At 44.3% G+C, this 21,716-nt stretch overlaps 2 protein-coding genes across 16 annotated transcripts; one reads left to right on the top strand and one right to left on the bottom strand.

Annotated features, from left to right (window-relative positions):
• Positions 1-2,160: 2,160 nt before the first annotated feature.
• On the bottom strand, positions 2,161-15,358 carry ZNF75A (zinc finger protein 75a). Of its 11 annotated transcripts, none has more exons than XM_023225765.3 (8): positions 15,115-15,358; positions 11,915-12,438; positions 8,891-9,086; positions 8,070-8,161; positions 7,649-7,775; positions 6,406-6,586; positions 3,722-3,832; positions 3,310-3,554 (listed from the first exon to the last, which is right to left on the bottom strand). In XM_023225765.3, the coding sequence occupies exons 2-7, from the start codon at positions 12,320-12,322 to the stop codon at positions 3,808-3,810; spliced, it is 1,029 nt and encodes a 342-aa protein (XP_023081533.1). In that variant the 5' UTR covers positions 12,323-12,438; positions 15,115-15,358; the 3' UTR covers positions 3,310-3,554; positions 3,722-3,807. The 11 variants fall into 11 exon arrangements, with proteins under 11 accessions (XP_023081540.1, XP_023081531.1, XP_023081532.1 ...); XM_023225769.3 differs by having other exon boundaries at positions 6,406-6,497; XM_023225766.2 differs by having other exon boundaries at positions 3,356-3,497.
• Positions 15,118-21,588, top strand: TIGD7 (tigger transposable element derived 7). 5 transcript variants are annotated; one of them, XM_031934476.1, is made up of 3 exons: positions 15,305-15,542; positions 15,812-15,979; positions 18,430-21,588. In XM_031934476.1, exon 3 carries the CDS (start codon positions 19,806-19,808, stop codon positions 21,453-21,455), a length of 1,650 nt encoding a protein of 549 aa, XP_031790336.1. In that variant the 5' UTR covers positions 15,305-15,542; positions 15,812-15,979; positions 18,430-19,805; the 3' UTR covers positions 21,456-21,588. The 5 variants fall into 5 exon arrangements, with proteins under 5 accessions (XP_023081528.1, XP_031790336.1, XP_023081529.1 ...); XM_023225760.2 differs by lacking the exon at positions 15,812-15,979 and having other exon boundaries at positions 15,118-15,542; XM_023225761.2 differs by lacking the exon at positions 15,812-15,979 and having other exon boundaries at positions 15,305-15,762; positions 19,793-21,588.
• The last annotated feature ends 128 nt before the right edge of the window (positions 21,589-21,716 follow it).

The raw sequence follows: 21,716 nt of genomic DNA, 5'->3' as shown, positions 1-21,716 counted from the left end.
AACCCAGGAGGCAGAGCTTGCAGAGAGCCAAGATTGCACCACTGCACTCCAGCCTGGGCAACAGAGCAAGACTCTGTCTCAAAAAAAAAAAAAGAAAAAGATAGGCCACGTTATGCTACAGAAACACACACCACCAATGTCTCAGTGGTTTAACAGAACAAATGTTTATTTCTTGTTCTCACAAAGTCCATTATCGGTCTGGAGACTCTCAGGAATAGCCGCCCTGCATGCAGTGGCTCAGTGTTCTGGACTGCTTTGATTTCATGGCTCCTCTCTCTGTATGTGGTTCCATGATTAAGGCAGGAAAGGAGAGCACTGGTCTTGTACCAGCAAAAAAAAAAAAAAAAAAAAAAGAAAAAGAAAAGCTTCAGCCAGAAGTGAGGCTTCTTCTGCTCACAACTCATTGACCAAACCTATTTCATAACCTCGTCTTAGTGCAAGGAGCAGGAAAGCAAAACCGTTATTTTCACTGTTCACTACAAGTTCCATGAGGGGATGTAATTTTGTCTCTTGGCCACTCCTGTGTCCTCAGAGTATAGGACAGTGCTTGACACATCATAGGCCTTCATTAAATTGACCAGAATGAATGAATGTAGTGCCAGAAAGCAAGCCACACATGATCTGGGAGAAGAAACAGAATCCCGGAGGTCTTAGGTTAAGAATGTGCTGGGGGCCGGGCGCGGTGGCTCAAGCCTGTAATCCCAGTACTTTGGGAGGCCGAGACGGGCGGATCACGAGGTCAGGAGATCGAGACCATCCTGGCTAACACGGTGAAACCCCGTCTCTACTAAAAAATACAAAAAACTAGCCGGGCGAGGTGGCGGGCGCCTGTAGTCCCAGCTACTCGGGAGGCTGAAGCAGGAGAATGGCGTGAACCCGGGAGGCGGAGCTTGCAGTGAGCTGAGATCCAGCCACTGCACTCCAGCCTGGGCGACAGAGCGAGATTCTGTCTCAAAAAAAAAAAAAAAAAAAAAAAAAAAAAAAAAATGTGCTGGGTAAGAGCTATGCAGACCAGAGCTCCAGAGTCGGCTGTACTTAAGAAACAGTAATTAGTATAGGCTGGGCACGGTGGCTCATGCATGTAATTCCAGCACTTTGGGAGGCCGAGGTGGGCGTTTGAGGTCAGGAGTTCAAGACCAGCCTGCTCAACATGGTGAAAGCCCGTCTCCACTAAAAATACAAAAAATTAGCCAGGCGTGGTGGTAGGCGCCTGTAATCCCAGCTACTGTGGAGGCTCAGGCAGGAGAATCACTTGAATCTGGGAGGCGGAGGATGCAATGAGCTGAGATCACAAAATTGCACTCCAGCCTGGGTGACAAGAGCAAAACTCTGTCTCAGAATAAATAAATAAATAAGCAGTTTGGAAGAGGTCATTTAACCCCTTTCCTGATATACCTAAGAGCTCTAAAAGGAATGCACCTGAGTCACTGCTGTAGCTAAATAAGCAAGTTGTAAGAAAATCCATAGGCTATACAGACTTTTGGCAATCCATCAAATTTATCACCTGAGACTGCTGTTAAATGCTGTGCTGGAAAGAACAGACAGGTAGAGCTTACAGTGTAGGACAAAACAACATGGATATGGATTTGCTTATCCTCGCCCAACACTCAGTACCAGTTCCCAAATGCTTTATTTAGGGAACCGTCTCCTCCTGAGTAGATGTCCAGGTCTCCATGCCAAATGAGCCACAGGATCCTGTCTGCAGCACACACACTCCAACTCCCATACAAACGTTAAAGTCTTTTTTTTTTTTTTGAGATGGAGTCTCACGCGGTCGCCCAGGCTGGAGTGCAGTGGTGCGATCTCCGCTCACTGCAAGCTCTGCCTCCCGGGTTCATGCCATTCTCCTGCCTCAGCCTCCCAAGAAGCTGGGACTACAGGTGCCCACCACTATGCCCGGCTAATTTTTTGTATTTTTAGTAGAGACAGGGTTTCACTGTATTAGCAAGCATGGTCTCGATCTCCTGACCTTGTGATCCGCCCACCTCAGCCTCCCAAAGTGCTGGGATTACAGGCGTGAGCCACCGTGCCTGGCCAAGTCTCTTATTCTTAATAACAAAGAAAAACCAATTAAAAAGTAAATAAACAAAATTCTGAGTTGATCTTAATTCCCACTAATTTTCTTTCAGGCCTTGGGCAAGTACGAATTTTTATACCTGCTTTATCCTACTGACATTGCAAGTCTAGTTTCTTTTATTGCATAAAATTCTTTACATCTTATGTTCCATGGCTACAAATTCCAACCCGTTTACCCATGATTCCACTAGAGATGTTTTCTGTTTTCCAAACATCACCAATGAGAGCGGCACAAGTTAGTGCATTAATAGTTCATCTGAAGATTCCCTAGTGGTGAAGTTAACATGATTTCATCACTGTGATAACAGGATCCAAGAGCAGAAGTTGCCAAAAAGTTCAAGAAGGAACTCAAATGATATTCAACTTTGCAAACCGTGTCCAATGACTAAAGAAAGAAAATCTAATTTCATTCTTAGAACACTTTACACTGTAATTCATTTCTGCCTCATGAGACTATTGAAATTGGTAAGCCTGATACTGTGAAGAGAATGGTATGCAATTAAACATGCATGTTATTGCTTTTTGTTTTGGAAGACCACACTCCAAATGTATCTATTGGATGTGTTCAAGAATGACTGGAGAGATCAATGCAAAACGAACAATGTTTACTTCTGTGACCACAGAAAACTACTGAGTGGCTGCAGACCAAGTCTTGATTATTTTCTGTGAAACATATGTTTATCCCCCCCATTTTCTGATGTAAAATTTTTCAAGGTTTGTGATTTTTGTTTTACATAAATTTTAGTGTCAAGCTCCATTTGGTGAATGTCTTCAGAATGACACTGGACAAGCTTCTCTTCACAGGTGGAGTTTCTGGTGTCTAAGAAGGCTTGACCGCCTGCTGAAATTTCTCCTGCATATGCTGCAAGTATATGGCTGCTCACCTGTGTGGGTTCTCCGGTGTTTAATAAGGTGGGAGTTCTGACTGAATTTTTTTCCACATTCATGACATGTGAAGGGCTTTTCTCCTGTATGAGTTCTTTGGTGTGTATGTAGATTTGTATTTTGACTGAAGCTTTTCCCACACCATGAACATTTATATGGTTTTATTCCTTGGTGTGTTGTTAAGTGCTTATTAAGATCTGAACTCCATCTAAACCTCTTATCACACTGTTGACATTTATAGGGTTTCTCTTCAGTGTGAATTCTTTGGTGCTTAATCAGGTCAGAGCTAACTCTGAAGGTTTTCCCACATTCCTGACATTTAAAAGGCTTCTCTCTTGCACAATCCTTCTTGTGACGATCCATAAGTTTGAGCAGCTCTTGTTTCCAGGTTGAAAGTTTCTTTCTTTTCTTCACTGGAAAATCTTGGGGCCATTTCCCCACTCTGTGCACATCAAAATGATTTTCTTTGCCTGCTGTTTTCTGGGGAACTTTTACTTTGGCCTTTTTTGATATGATGTCTGTTGATGCTTGTATTTCTAAGTCAGAAAGAGATACAGGCTGATGATTTTCAGTGTCATTTTTGAGCTTTAACCCTGTTGGAATAAACATAATCACCCATCTGTATCCCAGAACAAGAAAATCACAGGAATAAAAAGAAAAATTCAATGATTTTTTAAAAAAGGAACAAAATCTTAAAATGTTAAGCCCTTGCAAAAGTTCGTATCAAGGCACATTTCTCCACTTCCCATGGTATATTTACCTGTAGGAGATTTTCCGGCACTATCCTTAAACTCCGGGGATACTTGAACCCATGGCTCTTCCCCTTGCTCTAGACAGGAGATCACTTTAGGTTTGGGGAGCACAAACAATGCTGTCAAATGGACAAAATGAGGTCAAGGACTGGTAACTTAACAGTGAACTGGTCCACTAATCCCAGACTGTTTCAGGATGACCAAAGACATTTCACAATTTGTTACTCCAAATGGTTAAATGGATAGACTCCAAGATCCAGTATCATGTTTATACTGTGCTATACTTATAGGTAGCTATGCAAAGCAGAGACTAAGAAATAAACCTATGGTAGATCAATGAAAAGGATATAGGGAATGGGAATCCAGTACACATTCTCCCTCTTTTGCCATCAATACCCTATATCGAACCAAGGGGGAACCAAGCTCCAGAAGTTGCAGGGAATATAAGCTGGTCTTATTAACTCTTTAGAAGGACTCAGCCTGGATAAGACCAGGTACGGCAGAGCCAATGTGAAGGACGCTGACTTGAGTATCATAAGCATGAGTGATTACTATTATAATTACAGTTACTTTTTATTTAGCCTTTATTCTTTAGCCACAGGCCCTCAGCTAGGATAGATTTCTACCATTCCTATAGATTACTGGTTCTTATGCAGGTACAAGAAATAGACCAAAAATCACTTCGTGAAATTTCTCTAATTACGGATTGCAAGGTATGAAACTGTCACTCATTCATTCAACAAACATGTATTGAGTGCCTGTGGTGTGTTAGGCACTGCTCGAGGGCTAGGGATATAGCAGTGAAGAAGACCCCTGATTTCATGGACTTTACATTGCAGTATAGGGGTGGCACAATCAATCAATAAACAAAATAATGTCAGGGAGTGATAAATGTTTTAAAGAAAACTAAATCATGGTAAAGAGTATTTAAGATTCTGCTCCTGGGAAGCTATTTTAGATAAGGTCCTGTGGGACACCTCTTTGAGAAAGTAATACTTGAGCAGAAACCTAAAAGTGAGTTTTGCCGCATGGCAGAAAAGTATGCAAGGCAAAGGAAAAGTAGAAATGAGCCTGGCGAGTTCAAGTAACAGAAAGATGACCAGTGTGGCTAAAGAGGACTGAGTGCACAAGCGCACCAGTAGCAGGACACATGTGCAAAGAAGTCCATAGCAACCAGACCATGGAGGGTCCTGAGGCCTTGGTAAGAAGTTTAGATTTTTCTTCGAATATGGTAAGAAGTAACCACAGCCTTCTGAAGCAAGGAAACGCAACCATCTGATTATGTTTTCAAAAAATCAATCAGGGTTCTGTGTAGAAAACAACCATCTGATTATGTTTTCAAAAAATCAATCAGGGTTCTGTGTAGAAAACAGACTGTGGGAGGACAAGAGAGGAGGCGGGGGACCTGTTAGAAAGCTACTGACATTGACCTGCTTCAAGATGACACTGGCTAAGATCAGGATGCTGGCAGTGCAAGGAGCTGAAACATGGTTGCAGTCAGGATATGTCAAAGTAGAGTTAAGAAAACTTGGTAATGAATTAACAGTGGGGTATGATGGCAAGATCAGGGTAAAAGATGACAGTACTAGCTGGGCACGGTGGCTCACGCCTGTAATCACAGCACTTTGGGAGGCCAAGGCAGGCAGATCACAAGGTCAGGAGATTGATACCATCCTGGTTAACATGGTGAAACCCCGACTCTACTAAAAAAAATACAAAAAATATTAGTTGGGCATGGTGGCAGGCGCCTGTAGTCCCAGGTACTCAGGAGGCTGAGGCAGGAGAACGGCGTGAACCCGGGAGGCAGAGCTTGCAGTGAGCTGAGATGGCGCCACTGAACTCCAGCCTGGGTGACAGAGCAAGCCTCCGTCTCAAAAAAAAAAAAAAAAAAAAAAAAGCTGACAGTACTTTGTTCGCCCTGAGCAACTGGATAATGGTGATGCCCCTTACTCAGATGGGAAAAACATGATGGAGAAGGTTTGGGGAAAGGGAGGGAAGGGATCAAGATCTCCACGTAGGATAAGGAATGAGCATGTCCATTTGGAAAAAACTCCCCAGGTGATCTGGATATACTACCTACACCGTCCCCTACACTGTCTAGTTGAGAATCAACCAGCTCCTGGAACAGTGAGACCCTCTCACAGGGGTTCATTCTCAGTCAGCTGGGAACAGATTACTCAACTTCTACACAAAAAGAAGGGAGAATCTTTACCTAGAGAGATGACAGTCTCATAGTTTTCCTGCATTACATCATTGTAGAGGGCCTTCTGAGTGTATTACAGTAACTCCCATTCTTCCTGGGAAAAATATATGGCCACTTCTTCAAATGTCAACAAGTTCTAAAGAAGAGAATGGACTTCAGCTCCGAACTTGCCACTGCAGAAGCAGCCTAACTGGGTATGAACTGCATGGTAGGCCAGGCGCTAAAGAAATTAACAACACGATTTAAGGAGGAAAAAAATAAAAAAAAAAAAAAAAGGCAGGGGAGAAGGTAGAAAAAAGGAGCCAAGGGGTCAGCAAACAGCCTAGGAGGTACCCAGTTCCCTCTGGGCCAAGCCTAGTTGTCCAGGGTAGAACCTCTGGGGCTAACATGCCTCCGGGCACATGCTGGGCAGTATGGGTCTTGGGCAGCAGGGAAAGCCAGATAAGGTCATGCTCAGGTAGCCCTACACTGCTGGAAAGCACAGCTCACCTGGGATTGAGGCAAGAGGAGCTCAGGTGCCACTGTCCAGTCTTTGGTGTTTGTCTGCTCAGGAAAGACCAAAATCTGTTGAGCAGGCAAAGCTGTGGGTGGAAAAGAGCCAGAGGGCATTTCTCTTGTTTCTGTGAACATCCGTAGCTCATTTCTAAAATACAGAAGATCCTGATTCTTTCTGGAAAGATAGGACACCTTTTTAAGGGTATATATGGTAACCACTTGGTTCTTTGTAAATTAGAACCAAGTGTCTACCAGCCCCTAGAACCGGTTCCCCAGATGATTATCCTCGGTTTTCATGAGGAAAGTTAATAAAAAGAGATATGTACATATATATATATGGTTTTTTTCCCCCTTGCATGATATAAATTGTTCTGACTTGAGCAAAACTTAGAAGTACTCATTTTGAAAATGAAGTACTCAGGAAGCCCAGTGTGCCAAATAAAATTAAACAAGAGGGTAAAAATGAACTTGACAAATTCAGTTAACAGCAAGGAGACCAGCTAAGTGGCTGATAAGGACTGAGCAAGGGCTTGAGTAGCAGATGAGGGGAGACAGGTGAGCAGGAACCAGACTGCAGAGTGTTCTGGAGCCCTGGTAATATCAGACTTTTTTTTTTCTGAATGTAAGTGACCACAAGCTCTTGAGGCAAGGAAATGTCATGATCTGATTAGGTTTTTAAAAGATCAATCTAGCTTCTGTATAGAAAACAGACTGTGTAAAGGCACAAGGAGATGCAGGGGCACCTGTTAAAAAGCTACTCACTCATGTATGTACGCCTGGTTCAAGATGACACTGGCTTACACCAGGATGCTAACAGTGCAAGAAGCTGAGACATGGTTGGAGTCAGGATATGTCAAAGTAAAGCTAAGAAAACTTGCTATTGAATTAACAGTGGGGTATGATGACAAGATCAGAACAAAGGAGGACTGTTACTTTGTATGCCTTGAGCAACTGGATAATGGTTGTGCCCCTTACTGAGATAAGAAAGACATGGAAGAGGAAGTTTGGTGGAAGAGAGAGGGAAGGGATTAAGAACTCCATGTAGGATAAGCAATCAGCACGTACATTTGGAAAAAGCTCCCCAGGTGATCTGGATACACTACCTACACCCTCCCCTACACCATCTAGTTGAGAATCAACCAGCTCCTGGAACAGTGAGACACCCCTCACTGGGGTTCCTTCTCAGTAAGCCAAGAATAGAGTACTTAACTACATAAAGGGAAGGGAAAATCTTTACCTAGAGAGATGACAGTCTCATAGTTTTCCTGCATTACATCATTGTAGAGGGCCTTCTGAGTGGGATCCAATAACTCCCATTCTTCCTGGGAAAAATACATGGCCACTTCTTCAAATGTCAACAAGCTCTAAAGAAGAGAATGGACTTCAGCTCAGAACCTGCCACTATACAGAAGCAGCCTAGCCACCTGACTGTGAACTGCACGGCAGGCCAGGCGATAAAGGAATTAACAGAACATGTTTTTTTTTTTTTAAGTGAGAAGGCAGAAAAAAAAGGAGCCAAGGGGTCAGCCCACAGCCTGGGAGGTACCCAGTTGCCCAGAGAACACCCGGGACTAACACACCTCTGAACCCCTCCTGGACAGTATGAATCGTGTGTAGCAGAGAAAGACAGCCCTAAACAGCTGGAAAGCACAGCTCACCTGGGACTCAGGCAAGATGTGCTCAGGTGTCACTGTCCAGTCTTTGGTGTGTGTTTGCTCAGGAAAGGCTATAATCTGTTGAGTAGGCACAGCTGTGGGGGGAAAAAGAGCCAGAAGAAATCTCTTTTATCTATAAAATCCTGAGCTCATTTCTAAAATACTGATCCTGACTTAAGTACAGATAGGACACCTTTACACATGTGTGGTGCGTGTGATGCCTGAAGCAGTCTCTTCATAAATAAGAACCAAATGTCCACCAGCCCCTAGAACCAGTTCCCCAATTAACCATTTCCTCAGTCTTCATCAGAGAAATAAAAGGGAAATCCCTTTTTCCTCTCGTATTTTTCTGAGTTAGGCCAAAATTTGATATCTTAAAATGAAGTACTAAGGGACTCCACCGTATGGTAGGAGATGAAGTTTTTTGTCTTTTATTATGTTTTTCCTGGTACACAATTGTTTTCACATTCTGCCACTAATAGCCCATCTGATCCCAATTCCTTCTGTATTTTATGAGGATGAGGTGACCCCCAAGCCTTCCCACTCCATTTCTTTCCTTCCTCTCCACTTTTCTAAGGAACAGAGTTCATGCTATTATTACCAAGAAGAGTTCTGTGGTTTAGCTATTTCTGTTCCCTAGGCCAACTCCCACTTTCATCCACAGTTGGCATTTCTACTGCTGTCTGGAAGGACATCATAGTTGCTATCAAAGCTGGTTTTACAAATCCACAGAGCACGGTATTCAAAAAATGCCCATGACATTTTGGGTGAATCAACCATTATCACAGCTCCCAGGAGAAGGAAATTATCATGAAGCTCCTTACCCCTCTCATACACGGGCTCAGTCTCTTTATGAGTATTCCTGCTGAGCTGTTCTTGCAGACCCTGGTATGTATTCCAAAATTCTTCATCTTGGGATACGTCCACTGGTTGGGACTCTGCTGACTTCAGCCTGAAACTTGAGGCCTCTGCTGTTTCTCCCAAGAGCACTGCCTCCTTTCCCAGCTCATGGACTGCAACCTAGAAATAATTCCCATCCTTGTTACTACAGAACTTACTTTTGGTTTGTGGGGATGGAGGCAGAGCAAGTTATACAGCCCACATTGTCGGTAGTATAAGACACTTAAAAAAAATGACAAAGGCTTAAAGATACTGGGCCACCAATGTTCCACAAATGTCTATACACAAATACGAGAAAACTAGGGTAAAAGGAAACAAACCGTGGTTCCTGCCAGCCCTTCAACACAGCGCTTCTACTCCTCTGTATATGGTCTAGGTCAGGCCACTGGCAGGGTTGGGCAGGCCATTCATCTTTTTTTTGTTTGTTTTGTGATGAGTTTTGCTCGCTGCCCAGGCTAGAGGGCAGTGGCATAATTTCGGCTCACTACAACCTCTGCCTCCTAGGTTGAAGCGATTCTCCTGCCTCAGCCTTCCGAGTAGCTGGGATTACAGGTATGCACCACCATGCCCGGCTAATTTTTGCATTTTTAGTAGAGATGGGGTTTCTCCATATTGGTCAAGCTGCTCTTGAACTCCCGACCTCAGGTGATCTGCCCACCTCAGCCTCCCAAAAGTGCTGGGATTACAGGTGTGAGTTATTATGCCCGGCCGGGCAGGCCACTCATTCTAATGCTGTCTTGTCAGGCCTTTTCTCTTGACTTCAAACCCACAATTGTGGTTTTCTATCTTCTACTTTTCACTAAAATTCAAAGAAATGAATTTAAAAGTTTTCCTGTCAGCCTGATTATCCCTATAGCCACAGGTTTTCAGAGAATTGGGACAGAATGGAGAAAAAAGGGCAAAGAGTGGCTCCAACCTACCTCCAGATGATTTTGACACCGAACATAGGTCCTGCCCTGTATTCTTCCCAGCAGACCTGAGGTCAGCAGATGTGTCGCCACCCACCAAGGTCATACCCTGGCTCCCTACTTGTCAGCAGAGCCAAGGAACAACCCTTAAGGGAAGGCAGTAGAGGCTTTCATCTACCGTAGGGAGGACATTACCCATCAGTGCATTTCTTCTCCTTGGCTATTCTGTTCGGATTTTTCTTTTTTCCAAATCTTGGTTTCCCTTTTTTCTGTTTTCTTTTCTTTTGCAGTCTTCCCCTAGTTATTATTATTTTTTTTTTTGAGACAGGGTCTCACTCTGTCACCCAGGCTGAGGTACACCCATGCAGTCATGGCTCACTGCAGTCTCCCACCTCAGCCTCCCGAGTAGCTGCGACTACAGGCACACGACACCACGCCCAGCTAATTTTTGTATTTTTTTGTAGAGACAGAGCTTCACCATGTTGCCCAGGCTGGATTTTTCCTAATATTTAAAAACATTTTTTTTTTGAGATGGAGTCTTGCTCAGTTGCCCAGGCTGGAATGCAGTGGTGCGATCTCTGCTCACTGCAACCTCTGCCTCCTGGGTTCAAGCCATTTTCCTGCCTCAGCCTTCTGAGTAGCTGGCATTACAGGCACATGCCACCACGCCCAGCTAGTTTATGTAATTTTTGTAGAGACGGGGTTTCAGCATGTTAGTCAGGCTGGTTTCAAATTCCTGACCTTGTGATCCATCCACCTCAGCCTCCCAAAGTGCTGGGATTACAGGTGTGAGCCTCCGTGCCCGGCCTAAAACATTTTTTTTTAACAGACAAGGTCTCACTCTGTTGCCCAGGCCAGAGTACAATGCTGCAATAACAACTCACTGCAGCCTCAAACTTCTGGGTCAAGCAATCCTCTCACCTCAGCCTCTTGTGAAACTGGGACTACAGGCATGTGCCATTAGCCTGGCTTCTTTTTTTTTCACAGCAACAAGGTCACACTATGTTCCCAAGACTGGTCTCAAGCGATCCTCCCACCTTGACCCCTAAAGTGTTCAAAATACAGGCATGAGCCACCGAACCTGGCAATTTCTCCTTTTCTTTAAATGTCCTTGTTTTCCTGTGTTCTCCTTGTGGATCTGCCCTTTTTTTTTAAGACAGGGTCTCACTCTGTCACCCAAGGGAGTGCAGTGGTGCGATCTCAGCTCACTGCAACCTCCACCTCCTGGGCTCAGGTGATTCTCCTAACTCAGCCTCCCAAGTAACTGGGACCACAGGTGTGTGCCACCATGCCTGGTTAATTTTGATGTTTTTTGTAGAGACGGGGTTTCACCATGTTGCCCAGGCTGGGCTCAGGGGATCTGCCTGCCTCGGCCTCTCAAAGTGCTGGAATTACAGGTGTGAGCCACTGTGCCCGGCCCCCCCTTTTTTTTTTCCATGAGATGGAGTCTTGCTGTGTCACCCAGGCTGGAGTGCAATGGCATGATCTCGGCTCACTGCAACCTCCCAGGTTCAAATGATTCTCCCTCCTCAGCCTCCAGGATAGCTGAGATTACCGGCACCCGTCGTCATGCCCAGCTAATTTGTTTATTTTTGTAGAGAGAGGGTTCCACCACGTTGTCCAGGCTGGTCTTGAACTCCTGACCTCAGGTGATCCACCCGCCTCTGCCTCCCAAAGTGCTGGGATTATAGATGTGAGCCATTGCACCCGGCCTCCCTGACTCTTTATTACCTTTTATTCTGTTTCTAAGTACTTAAGTCCTGTATCCTTGGCCAAGCCAGACTAGGCCCATCACCCTCAATTCACCCTGGCTCCAAAGAGGGCAAAAGCAACTCTCTTTCTCTAAGACCAGGGAAGTATCTGCCACAATCTCTGAAACCTGTGAACTTTTCTGTGGGTCTGTAGTTTCAAGTCCCACCTTAACTGTCCTAAAAAAAAAAAGTGACCTAATCCATCTAATTTCTCAACTAACTGCCACCATCGCTACTATATCCACCTGCATCCTATTTCACTGTACATGCCAGGAATCTTTCTTCTCACCCCATTCCATGTTTGACCAGATTCCCTCTGCAAGTGTTCTACCAGAGCCACAGCCTCCTCAATGCTCTGTGGATGGTGCTTCTGCATCTGGGTCTGTGTCTCCCTGGGCAGAACAGTCAGGAACTGCTCTAGCACCAGCAGTTCCAGTATCTGCTCTTTTGAGTGGATCTCTGGCCTCAGCCATAGATGACATAATTCTTGAAGTTTGCTGACAGCCTCACGAGGTCCAGCTGCTTCATCATAGGTGAAGTTCCGGAAGTGCCAGCAAGAGCTCTTAGGATCGAGACTGTCCATTTGAGGAGATTTTTCACTCTGACCGGAGCTCTCTCTTGCAGGTTCCTTGGTCTCCCACAAAGCCCTGATCTGAGGGTCCAAGTACGCAGCCACTTTCAGATCTACCATCATCATTCTGCTCTAGGAAGTTCTGTTCCTGTGTTAAGACACCCAATTGGTACCACGTTTGACAAATGAGATCCCGTCTGGTCTTCTACAAAAGCAATAAAAGGATCTTCTTCCTAAAAGCACTAAAGACAAGAAAAAAAAAGTACATAGCAGTAAGAAACTCACATGACCCTCATCACTTGCTACTTATGAGAGAAAAAAGAACAGAAAAGATGTCCTGTCTTCCCTTCAAAATCAACTAGCAGGTCCTTTGTTTTTCTCCTTTTCTATTATTCAGCTCAAGCACAGCACAAAGAAGACAAATGTCAGTGGACAACTGTCTTTTTTATAAAAAGCAAAACAATTTAGGAAAGGTTGGTGGGTAAGAAAATTGGCACCCACTGGCTGAAAGGTATTTTGGGATTTTCCAAGGATTTAACTGGTGTGCCTCCTATCCCATCTTCCCCATAAGAAAAGAATAGGAGAAAATAAGATTAGGAAAACATTCTGAGATTCTCTTAAATTTTAACAGATCATTCCAGTCTTTCTTTAGTAAGGGGAATACAACTTTTATGACCCTTCATCCTCTTGTGAAGACAGAAGCCTTCACTTTAAAAACATTCTAGGCCAGATGCAGTGGCTCATGCCTGTATTCCCAGCACTTTTGGAGACCGAGGTGGGAGGATCACTTGAGCCAGGAGTTTCAGACCAGCCTGAGCAACATAGCAAGACCCCGTCTCTACAAAACACAAAATTAAAAAAAAAAAAAAAAAAATAGCCAGGATGGTAGAGCACACTAGTAGTTCTAGTTCAGGAGGCTGAGGTGGGAGAGTCACGTGAGCCTAGGAATTCAAGGTTGCAGTAAGCCATGACCCCATCACTGCACTCCAGCCTGGGAGTTAGAGCAAGACTTCGTCTCTCTAATTTAAAAACTAAAAATAAAGGCACCTTAAAAAACAACATTTTAGATTTTCCATTGTAGGAATACTGGCAAAAGAGCTGACACAGTGAGATCAAAATACAGCAGTACCCCCTTATCCAAGGGGGGTAAGTTCCAGTACATTCTGTGAATACCTAAAGCCCCCAACAGCATCTAACTGCATTATACTATTTTCTCTATGTATACATGGCTATGATAGTTTAATTTATAAATGAGGTACAATAAGAGATTAACAATAAAACACTGTAATAAGTTACTTAAAACTGGCGGGGCACCGTCACTCATGCCTGTAATCCCAGCACTTTGCGAGGCCCAACGTGGGTGGATCACCTGAGATCAGGACTTCAAGACCAGCCTGGCCAACATGGTGAAACCTTCTCTACTGAAAATACAAAAATTAGCCAGGTGTGGTGGTGCGTGCCTGTAGTCCCAGATACCCAGCAGAGTGAGGCAGGAGAACTGTTTGAATCCGGGAGGCGGAGGCTGCAGTCAGCTGAGACCGCGCCAGGGCACTCCAGCCCAGGCAGCAAAGCAAGACTCCACCTCAAAAAAAAAAAAAAAAAAAAAGTTATTTAAAACTTAGGAACTGTTTATTTCTCGAGTTTTCCATTTAATACTTTTTGTACCGCAGTTGACAGCGGGTAAGTGAAACCTAGATAAAGTGGGGGGAGGGAGTACTACAGAAGGAAGGTAAAAAAGTAACCTATTTTCAGACCATGTCTCCCAAGTAAGCAACAAGATGCTCATCATTCTTCTTTGCAAGACACATAAATGGTGCCACGCAGATGATTCATATTTTTTTTTTTTTTTTTGAGATGAAGTCTCACCCTGTCACCCAGGCTGGAGTGTAGTGGCATTATCTCAGCTCACTGCAACTTCCACCTCCCGGGTTCAAGTCATTCTCCTGCCTCAGCCTCCCGAGTAACTGGGATTTCAGGAACGCGCCACCATGCCCGAGTAATTTTTGTATTTTTAGTAGAGACAGGGTTTCACCATCTTGGCCAGGCTAGTCTCGAACTCCTGACCTCGTAATCCACCCACCTCGGCCTCCCAAATTGCTGGGATTACAGGCGGGAGCCAACGCGCCCAGCCTATACTAATTTTTAAGTGTGCTTACTTGATCTGGAGAAAATCACAGCTGGTCTGTGTTTACAAAATATCACGTTGTAAGAAAGGATATTTTATTTACAAAATATCAAGCCGTATTTTCTTTTTGTCGCTGATGTTTACGAAATATGAACTCCAATAGGAGTTGGTGACGATGAAAGTGAAACTTTTGCTGACTTTACATTTCTCCAAAGGTCATTTAGACTTCTAAGTGGGGCTGAGGAGAGCCGTGAGCCTCACTTTTCCTGAAGTAAGCCAGCAGAAACGTCACCGAAATTCTGGCCAGGATGCCACCGGTATTCAAAGAAGTGGCCAGCTCCCTGCTGCCCACCCCGGCTCCGGAAGCACAGAGACACTTTCTGTGTTTTAGCATCAGCAGAAGCTGCTAGCCCTGAGGCTCAACCGACCGCGTAACATCGGCCGGACACGGAAATGCCAGCGGAGGCGGTAAAGGGTCTGAGGGCGCAGCTGCAGACACTGCTGCCCGCCAGCACTCGGATTCGCCACAGCTTGTGTCTGCGACACGCGTGCCCCCGGGCACTAGGCAAGCGGGCAGTGTCCCAGCAAGCTTCAGCCGCGCCTCCAGACTATAGCTGCGAAAAGCAGGGAGAGAATGCTTTCTCGACCCCGACGGTGGCCCTGCCTCAGGATCCAGCCGCGCGGCCCGGAAGCGCCGCGGCCGCCGCCTACGGAAAATGTCTGCCTCCCTGCGGCCGCCGCCGCTCCAGCGGCTTCAGGGTTTAAGCCATAGGGGAAGCCGCTTCTCGGTTACCTCGGCCAGCCTGGCTTCCGTGGAGGCCGCTCCTCGCTTTCTGACGCTCAAACGGAAGCCGCCGCGCGGATAGTTGCCGATCTGAGGCGCGCAACCGCCGTCCCACCGCGGTGCTGCCCTACCGCTGCCCTGTCCAGGCTCAGAGCCCGAGAGCCGGCCGGAAGTGGAAGTGACGCTTTCCGAGGGCGCGCGCAGGCCCGCCCTCTGGCTAAGGCGTCCGAGACCGGCCTACTTCATCGCCAGAGAAACTGCTGCCGGCCCCGGAGGTGGGGAAGGGTTAACGCCACCGAGTCTCCAGACCCGCGGAAGCCTAGAGGGCCTTGCACCGGCTTACCGCGTGGCTGTCGCCGTCTGGTGTCCCCAGTGGGGGAGGCGTCGCACTGCCACGTCTGTTCTGTGTGGCCGTCGGGGCCCGGGACCCTCGCCGGGTAAGGGTCGCCGCCCAGCTGCGGGCGCCGCGTCCTCGGGCTTCCGGCGGCCCGGCCGGCAGTGCTCGAGCTGTTGCTGGGTTCGTCGTAGCCTCCTCGACGTAGAGGCATTTTGTCCGGGTCGGGCCACTCGCTAGCTCAGAAACAACGGTCCCCCGAAGGTTTTGTACCGTTTTCTAGGTCTCGTGACGCATTCCCCACAACTATTTTTTCTTGTGAGGTAGGTTTGAACCTGTGAAATAGGTACTTTTTCTATCTCTCCTTGACAGAGAAACGACCCTTCCTCAGGGTCACATACTCAGCAGTGGCGGCGGCTAATCGGAAATAGCTCTCCTGTTGTGATATCCTCTGCGTTTTCCACTCCAGTGTTCTTCCCTGAAAAATGGGAAGCTTGTTTTCATCTCGTGTCTCATGCAGCGCGTAACATAGTCACCTGGGTAAGACAGGCATTCCACACGTGTTTACTGAATCACAGTTATAAGAATCTAAGTGTTTTGGGTGTTCGGTGATCTCTGAATTAATCAGTCTGTACCAGTTGAGGGATTATTTAATAAGTCCAGTATGAGTGGTTCCCGAATTGCCAGTTTTTGTAACGTCAGCCTGTACCAGTCAAGGGACTATTTATTAAGTCATCTGTGTGTAGCCAATGTTACAGATCTGAGTAAGACGTCTTTGCCCTTAAGCAGTCTTTTGAAAGGACTGAGGCAATGTCATGAATATCACTAACACAAAGTAAGAATGGGACATAAACTGAATTCTGTGAGAACTCCAAGAAAATCAAAGTTGATTTGGGGTTGGGGAAAATTATAAAAGACCTTTTGTCCACAGGGATTTTGTCCACAGCAGGGAATGGAGACACTTTCCAGGCAGAGGGAAGGGTGGGAGTAAAGGCTTTAAAAGCTGGAAACTATTAGAGTGTGGGATCTTGAGTACGTTTTTACTCAGTTGGGCTGCATTTAGAGGAAGAGTTTTAAAAGTTAGAAAATGAGTTTATGTAGAACTTATACTGGAGTCCTTTGAATGGGAATGAAAAGAGTGCATTTAAGAAAGTAAATCCTGGAGCACCATTTGAGCGTTTTTGACCGAGCTTGTTTCTAGGGCAGTTCATCTAAGGTAAGTTTAAGGTGAGAATGAAGATGAGAGGCCATTGTCAGGTCATTATGCTATTTTTGCTTTTGGATGGGATGGGATGTAACTCATCTTAGGCATAGATCTTGATCCTTTTTAAGTGAGAGAGAAAGATAAACAGATTTAATAATAAGTATCTGCCTAAGTCACTTGAATATGTGTCTAAGTGGTTCATTTCCTTAATATCTCAGCCAGGTTGGGACTTCATTTCTTCAGAAGTAAGTATTGTTCTTAGTCTGTCAGAACCAGTGGACAGTAACGCCCTCAGCATTAAGATTCTCATCACCTGGCCCAATGCTGAATATATAATTAGAATTTATTAAGTTGAATAAGTGAAGTTCTGCTAGCAGTGCTAAGCAGTGCCCTTGGATATCACTGACAGGCCTGATTCATAACATAGTTAGGAAGTTGGTTAAAGGGAGAAGAAAATGGAAAAGGGATTCATGGGAAAAAGAGGCATGCAAGGCACAAATTGTGAATAGTGAATGAGGGCCACTGATGATTTTCCTTATGTGAGGTTTGCTGGCTGCCGTAGTGGCTTATCCTTTGAAGCCCACAGATGTTCCTTGAGCCTTTCCTTTTGGTTTCATTCACCTCCCCTTGCTTGGGCACTGTTTCAGAAATGATGACCATAGCTGGGCGCAGTGGCTCACACCTGTAATCCCAGCTCTTTGGGAGGCCTGTGTGGGTGGATCACTTGAGGTCAGGAGTTCGAGCCCAGCCTGGCCAACATGGCAAAACCTTGTCTCTACTAAAAATACAAAAATTAGCAGAGCATGGCGGTGCATGCCTGTAGTCCCAGCTACTTGGGAGGCTTAGGCACGAGAATGGCTTTAACCCTGGAGGCAGAGGTTGCAGTCAGCTGAGATTGCGCCACTGCACTCCAGCCTGGGCGACAGAGCCAGACACCATCTCAAAAAAAAAAAAAAAAAAAAAAGACGACGGTACAGCTGAGAAGCATTGAAAGCAAATACACTAATTCTGAGACACCCACACAACTGCCATAGTGAACTAAATATTTTTGCTAGGTGACTGGCTGGATTTAATGGTGCTGCTATTGGCTAGCAGATACTTTATTTTTCCACTTACAAGTGAAAGAAGTAAACCAGGATTTATCTCTGAGTTATCACTTACTAATTGCCTTATAGTTGCCTCATTTAGAAAGTTGCTTGATCTTAGCCTGCCATTGGCTCCACGCCCTAATTACTACCATATTCTCTTGTAATCTTCTCCATGCTTCATCACTCATAGTTGGCATTTCTTGCAATGAATGTTAGAGGAAAACCAGTAGTCTGACTCTTCTGGGTTATTAGATGAGAGACAAGAGATTTCTATGGGCTAGGCGTGGTGGCTCACGCTTGTAATCCCAAAACTTTGGGAGGCTGAGGCGGGCAGATCACCAGTTCAGGAGTTCAAGACCAGCCTGGCCAACATAGTGAAACCCTGTCTTTACCAAAAAAATACAAAAAGTACCCGGGTGTGGTGGCACACACTTGTAGTCCCAGCTACTCAGGAAGCTGAGGCAGGAGAATTGTTTGAAACCGGGAGGCGGAGGTTGCAGTGAGCTGAGACAGTGGCATCGCACTCCAGCCTGGGTGACAGAGCAAGACTCTGTCTCAAAAAGGAGAGAGAGAGAGAGAGAGAGAATTCTATGTAGTTGGGGAATGAATGGGCCAGATTCTGCCCTAAATAAGAGGAAGAATAAGTGAGATACCAGCCATTTCCCTTATTTCTCTGACATACTTTTCTTTCTTCATAGCACCTGGAGTGGATAAAAGTGGCAGTTTTTGTTTCTTCCCATGAGGTTGTGTATCTGGAATGAGAACCAGGAAATTAATCTAGACTAAGACATTTCTAAGGACCTGGAATGGCTTTGGGGAGCACCAGGAGGACGCGAAAAGAGTATTTGAGGGCCTAGAGGGACAGAAGATTTGCCAGCAGGATTTATAAGAAACAATTGATCAGAAACAGCAGCAGAGAAACCTTTTAGATTTCTTCTGTGGAAAAGTTGAGTCTTGGTTCAAATTTAGTAAAATAAACACTGAAGAGAAATCAAACTCTCAAATATGAAAAGTAATTACTTACAATGTAAATTTAGGAAAGCAAATGAAAGGACATATCTTTAAAATGTTTTAACTATGATGAAATATTTGTAAAACTTTTGGGCTCGTCTCTAAGAATTACTGTGATTCTGCAACTTGTTCTCAGAGAACAGTTTCAGTGAAAAATAGCACTTGAGAATACATCAGATGTTCCCAAGAAAGAAGATCTGAGAATGGTAAAGTGCCAGTAACGAATTATTTACATACTTATATATTACCTTGGCAAACACAAGAGACACTCAAGTTAAAGCACGGTGCTTGAGAATACTATATTGAATGCAATAAAAGTTGGATTTCATTCATACGTACAACAAAAACTACTTACTTTCCTCTTCACTTCAAGATTCGGTACAACTGTTCTAAATTCCAACTCTCCATACATCCCAATGGCAGGGTCCTTGTAGCCCTTATCCAGATAGATGAACTGCTGCCCAGTGAGCACAGTATACAAAGCAATATGAGCACCATTCTCTTTTTGGGCAGTGAGGTAAAATCAGGTCTTTTTGGAAGGGGAGAAGCCACATTGCATCTCTGCTACACACAAGATTACTGTCATTGCCTTTGGGTCTTTCACACTCCCTTCTCAAGCCTCAGTTTTTATTGAAACTTATTCCACCTGGGTCCTTTCTTGTGAGCACATCTTGTTCAATCCCTCCTCTCTTGATATTGTCCCTTTTCCTGTATTGAGTTAGGGAAAGTATGCAGGTATTCTTGTCATTCCTGACCGAGGCTGTTACATCTGTCAAAAGAGGAGAAGTAGGTGGCATTCCGAAAAATGATCACTCATGACTTGCAGGAGCAAGAGCCAGACAGGGCTTTGGAACTGGCAGCTTTCTGAGTACGTAAGACCTCCACGTCTAGACTAACTCTTCAGCCATGGTTATCCCCTTCAGTCCATTATCCTCCAATACAGTGCCCATGCCTTCTGGGGCTTTGAGCTGTTTTGTTTTAAAAATGTGGGGTTTTTTTTTGCCAGTTCATTAAGGCTTTTCCCTTTGTTTTTTCCTGTTGGTTGTTCAGAGTTAAATTCAGTATGAATAAGAGAGGGAAATATACAACACTGAATCTGGAGGAGAAAATGAAGGTTCTAAGTAGAATTGAAGCTGGACGATCACTTAAAAGTGTAATGGATGAATTTGGAATCAGTAAGTCAACATTTTATGACATTAAAAAAAATAAGAAGTTAATTCTAGACTTTGTACTAAAGCAGGACATGCCATTAGTAGGGGCTGAGAAGAGAAAGAGGACAACCGGAGCCAAATATGGTGATGTAGATGATGCGGTCTACATGTGGTACCAACAGAAACGCTCAGCTGGCGTTCTGGTAAGAGGCGTGGAGCTTCAGGCTGCTGCAGAGAGATTCGCACAGTGTTTTGGGCGAACAGATTTCAAAGCTAGCACTGGTTGGCTTTTTAGATTTCGAAATCGGCATGCAATTGGGAACCGAAAAGGATGTGGGGAACAAGTCCTAAGTTCAGTTTCTGAAAATGTTGAACCATTTCGACAGAAACTGTCCACGATAATCAAAGAGGAGAAACTGTGTCTAGCTCAGCTATACAGTGGGGATGAAACAGACCTCTTTTGGAAGTCAATGCCAGAAAATTATCAGGCAAGTAGGAAGGATATCTGCCTACCAGGGAAGAAAATAAACAAAGAAAGGTTGTCTGCCCTTTTATGTGCAAATGCAGATGGAACTCATAAATTAAAGTCAATCATTATTGGAAAATCAAAACTGCCCAAAAGTGTGAAAGAGGACACAAGTACATTGCCTGTGATATATAAACCCAGTAAAGATGTTTCGTTCACCAGAGAATTGTTTTCAGAATGGTTTTTTCAAAACTTTGTTCCTGAGGTCCGACATTTTCAACTTAATGTTCTAAGATTTCATGAAGAGGACATCAGGGCATTGTTACTTCTGGACAGTTGCCCGGCTCATCCTTCCTCTGAATCACTAACCAGTGAGGATGGTCGAATAAAATGTATGTTCTTTCCCCATGACACTTCAACCTTGATTCAGCCAATGAATCAAGGTGTGATCTTGAGTTGCAAACGACTGTATAGATGGAAGCAACTTGAAGAGAGTCTTGTAATATTTGAAGAAAGTGATGATGAGCAAGAGAAAGGAGATAAAGGAGTTTCCAAAATTAAAATCTACAATATAAAAAGTGCAATTTTTAACTGGGCAAAAAGTTGGGATGAAGTAAAACAAATAACCATAGCAAACGCATGGGAAAATCTTCTTTACAAAAAGGAACCTGAATATGATTTTCAAGGCTTAGAAGATGGGGATTATAGAGAAATTCTTGAAAAATGTGGGGAGTTGGAAACTAAGTTGGATGATGATAGGGTGTGGTTAAATGGAGATGAACAAAAGGGTTGTCTCCTAAAAACCAAAGGTGGAATAACAAAGGAAGTTGTTCAAAAAGGAGGAGAAACAGAGAAGCAGACTGCTGAATTTAAATTATCTGCTGTAAGAGAGAGTTTGGACTACCTTCTTGACTTTGTTGATGCCACACCTGAGTTTCAGAGATTCCACTTCACGCTGAAAGAGATGCAACAAGAAATAGTCAAGAAACAGTTCCAGAGTAAAATCCATTCTAGAACTGGTAGCTTTTTGAAACCTAGGCCTCATAATATTAAGGACTCCTTCAGTGGGCCTTCAACTTCTGGTTCTAATCATTAGATTTTGTGTTTAAAGATTTCTGCCATTATATGATGTAGGCCTGCTGTGAATTGTCATGTTTTAGCAACTGACATTATTTTGTATATCAGTGCCCATTTATATAATGGTTATAAAATTTACAATTTGAAAATAACACATTTGTGTTTCTTTAAGTTTATTTAAATAAATTTGTTTCATAAATTCATTTTTTAAAATTTTACACAAGGATCTGAATAATGAAGTATTGTCCCAGATTATCTAAGGTGGAATGCCTTTGCGAAA

This window comes from Piliocolobus tephrosceles, chromosome 17 (genome assembly GCF_002776525.5).
Source record: "Piliocolobus tephrosceles isolate RC106 chromosome 17, ASM277652v3, whole genome shotgun sequence".
Lineage (NCBI taxonomy): Eukaryota > Metazoa > Chordata > Mammalia > Primates > Cercopithecidae > Piliocolobus > Piliocolobus tephrosceles.
The sequence above is the reverse complement of the archived record's forward strand: the minus strand, read 5'-3'. Positions and strand labels throughout refer to the sequence as shown.

What these genes read in the sequence shown, in the direction of transcription:
- ZNF75A (XM_023225763.2), bottom strand. Translation starts at nt 12,322, where the DNA reads ATGATGATGGTAGATCTGAAAGTGGCTGCGTACTTGGACCCTCAGATC. An exon ending in ACATCTTGCCTGAGTCCCAG is followed by an intron (nt 7,776 to 8,069) that starts GTGAGCTGTGCT and finishes TCTCTTCTTTAG; the next exon opens with AGCTTGTTGACATTTGAAGA. An exon ending in TGAGACTGTCATCTCTCTAG is followed by an intron (nt 3,833 to 7,648) that starts GTAAAGATTTTC and finishes TCCATTTGACAG; the next exon opens with CATTGTTTGTGCTCCCCAAA.
- TIGD7 (XM_023225760.2), top strand. Translation starts at nt 19,806, where the DNA reads ATGAATAAGAGAGGGAAATATACAACACTGAATCTGGAGGAGAAAATG.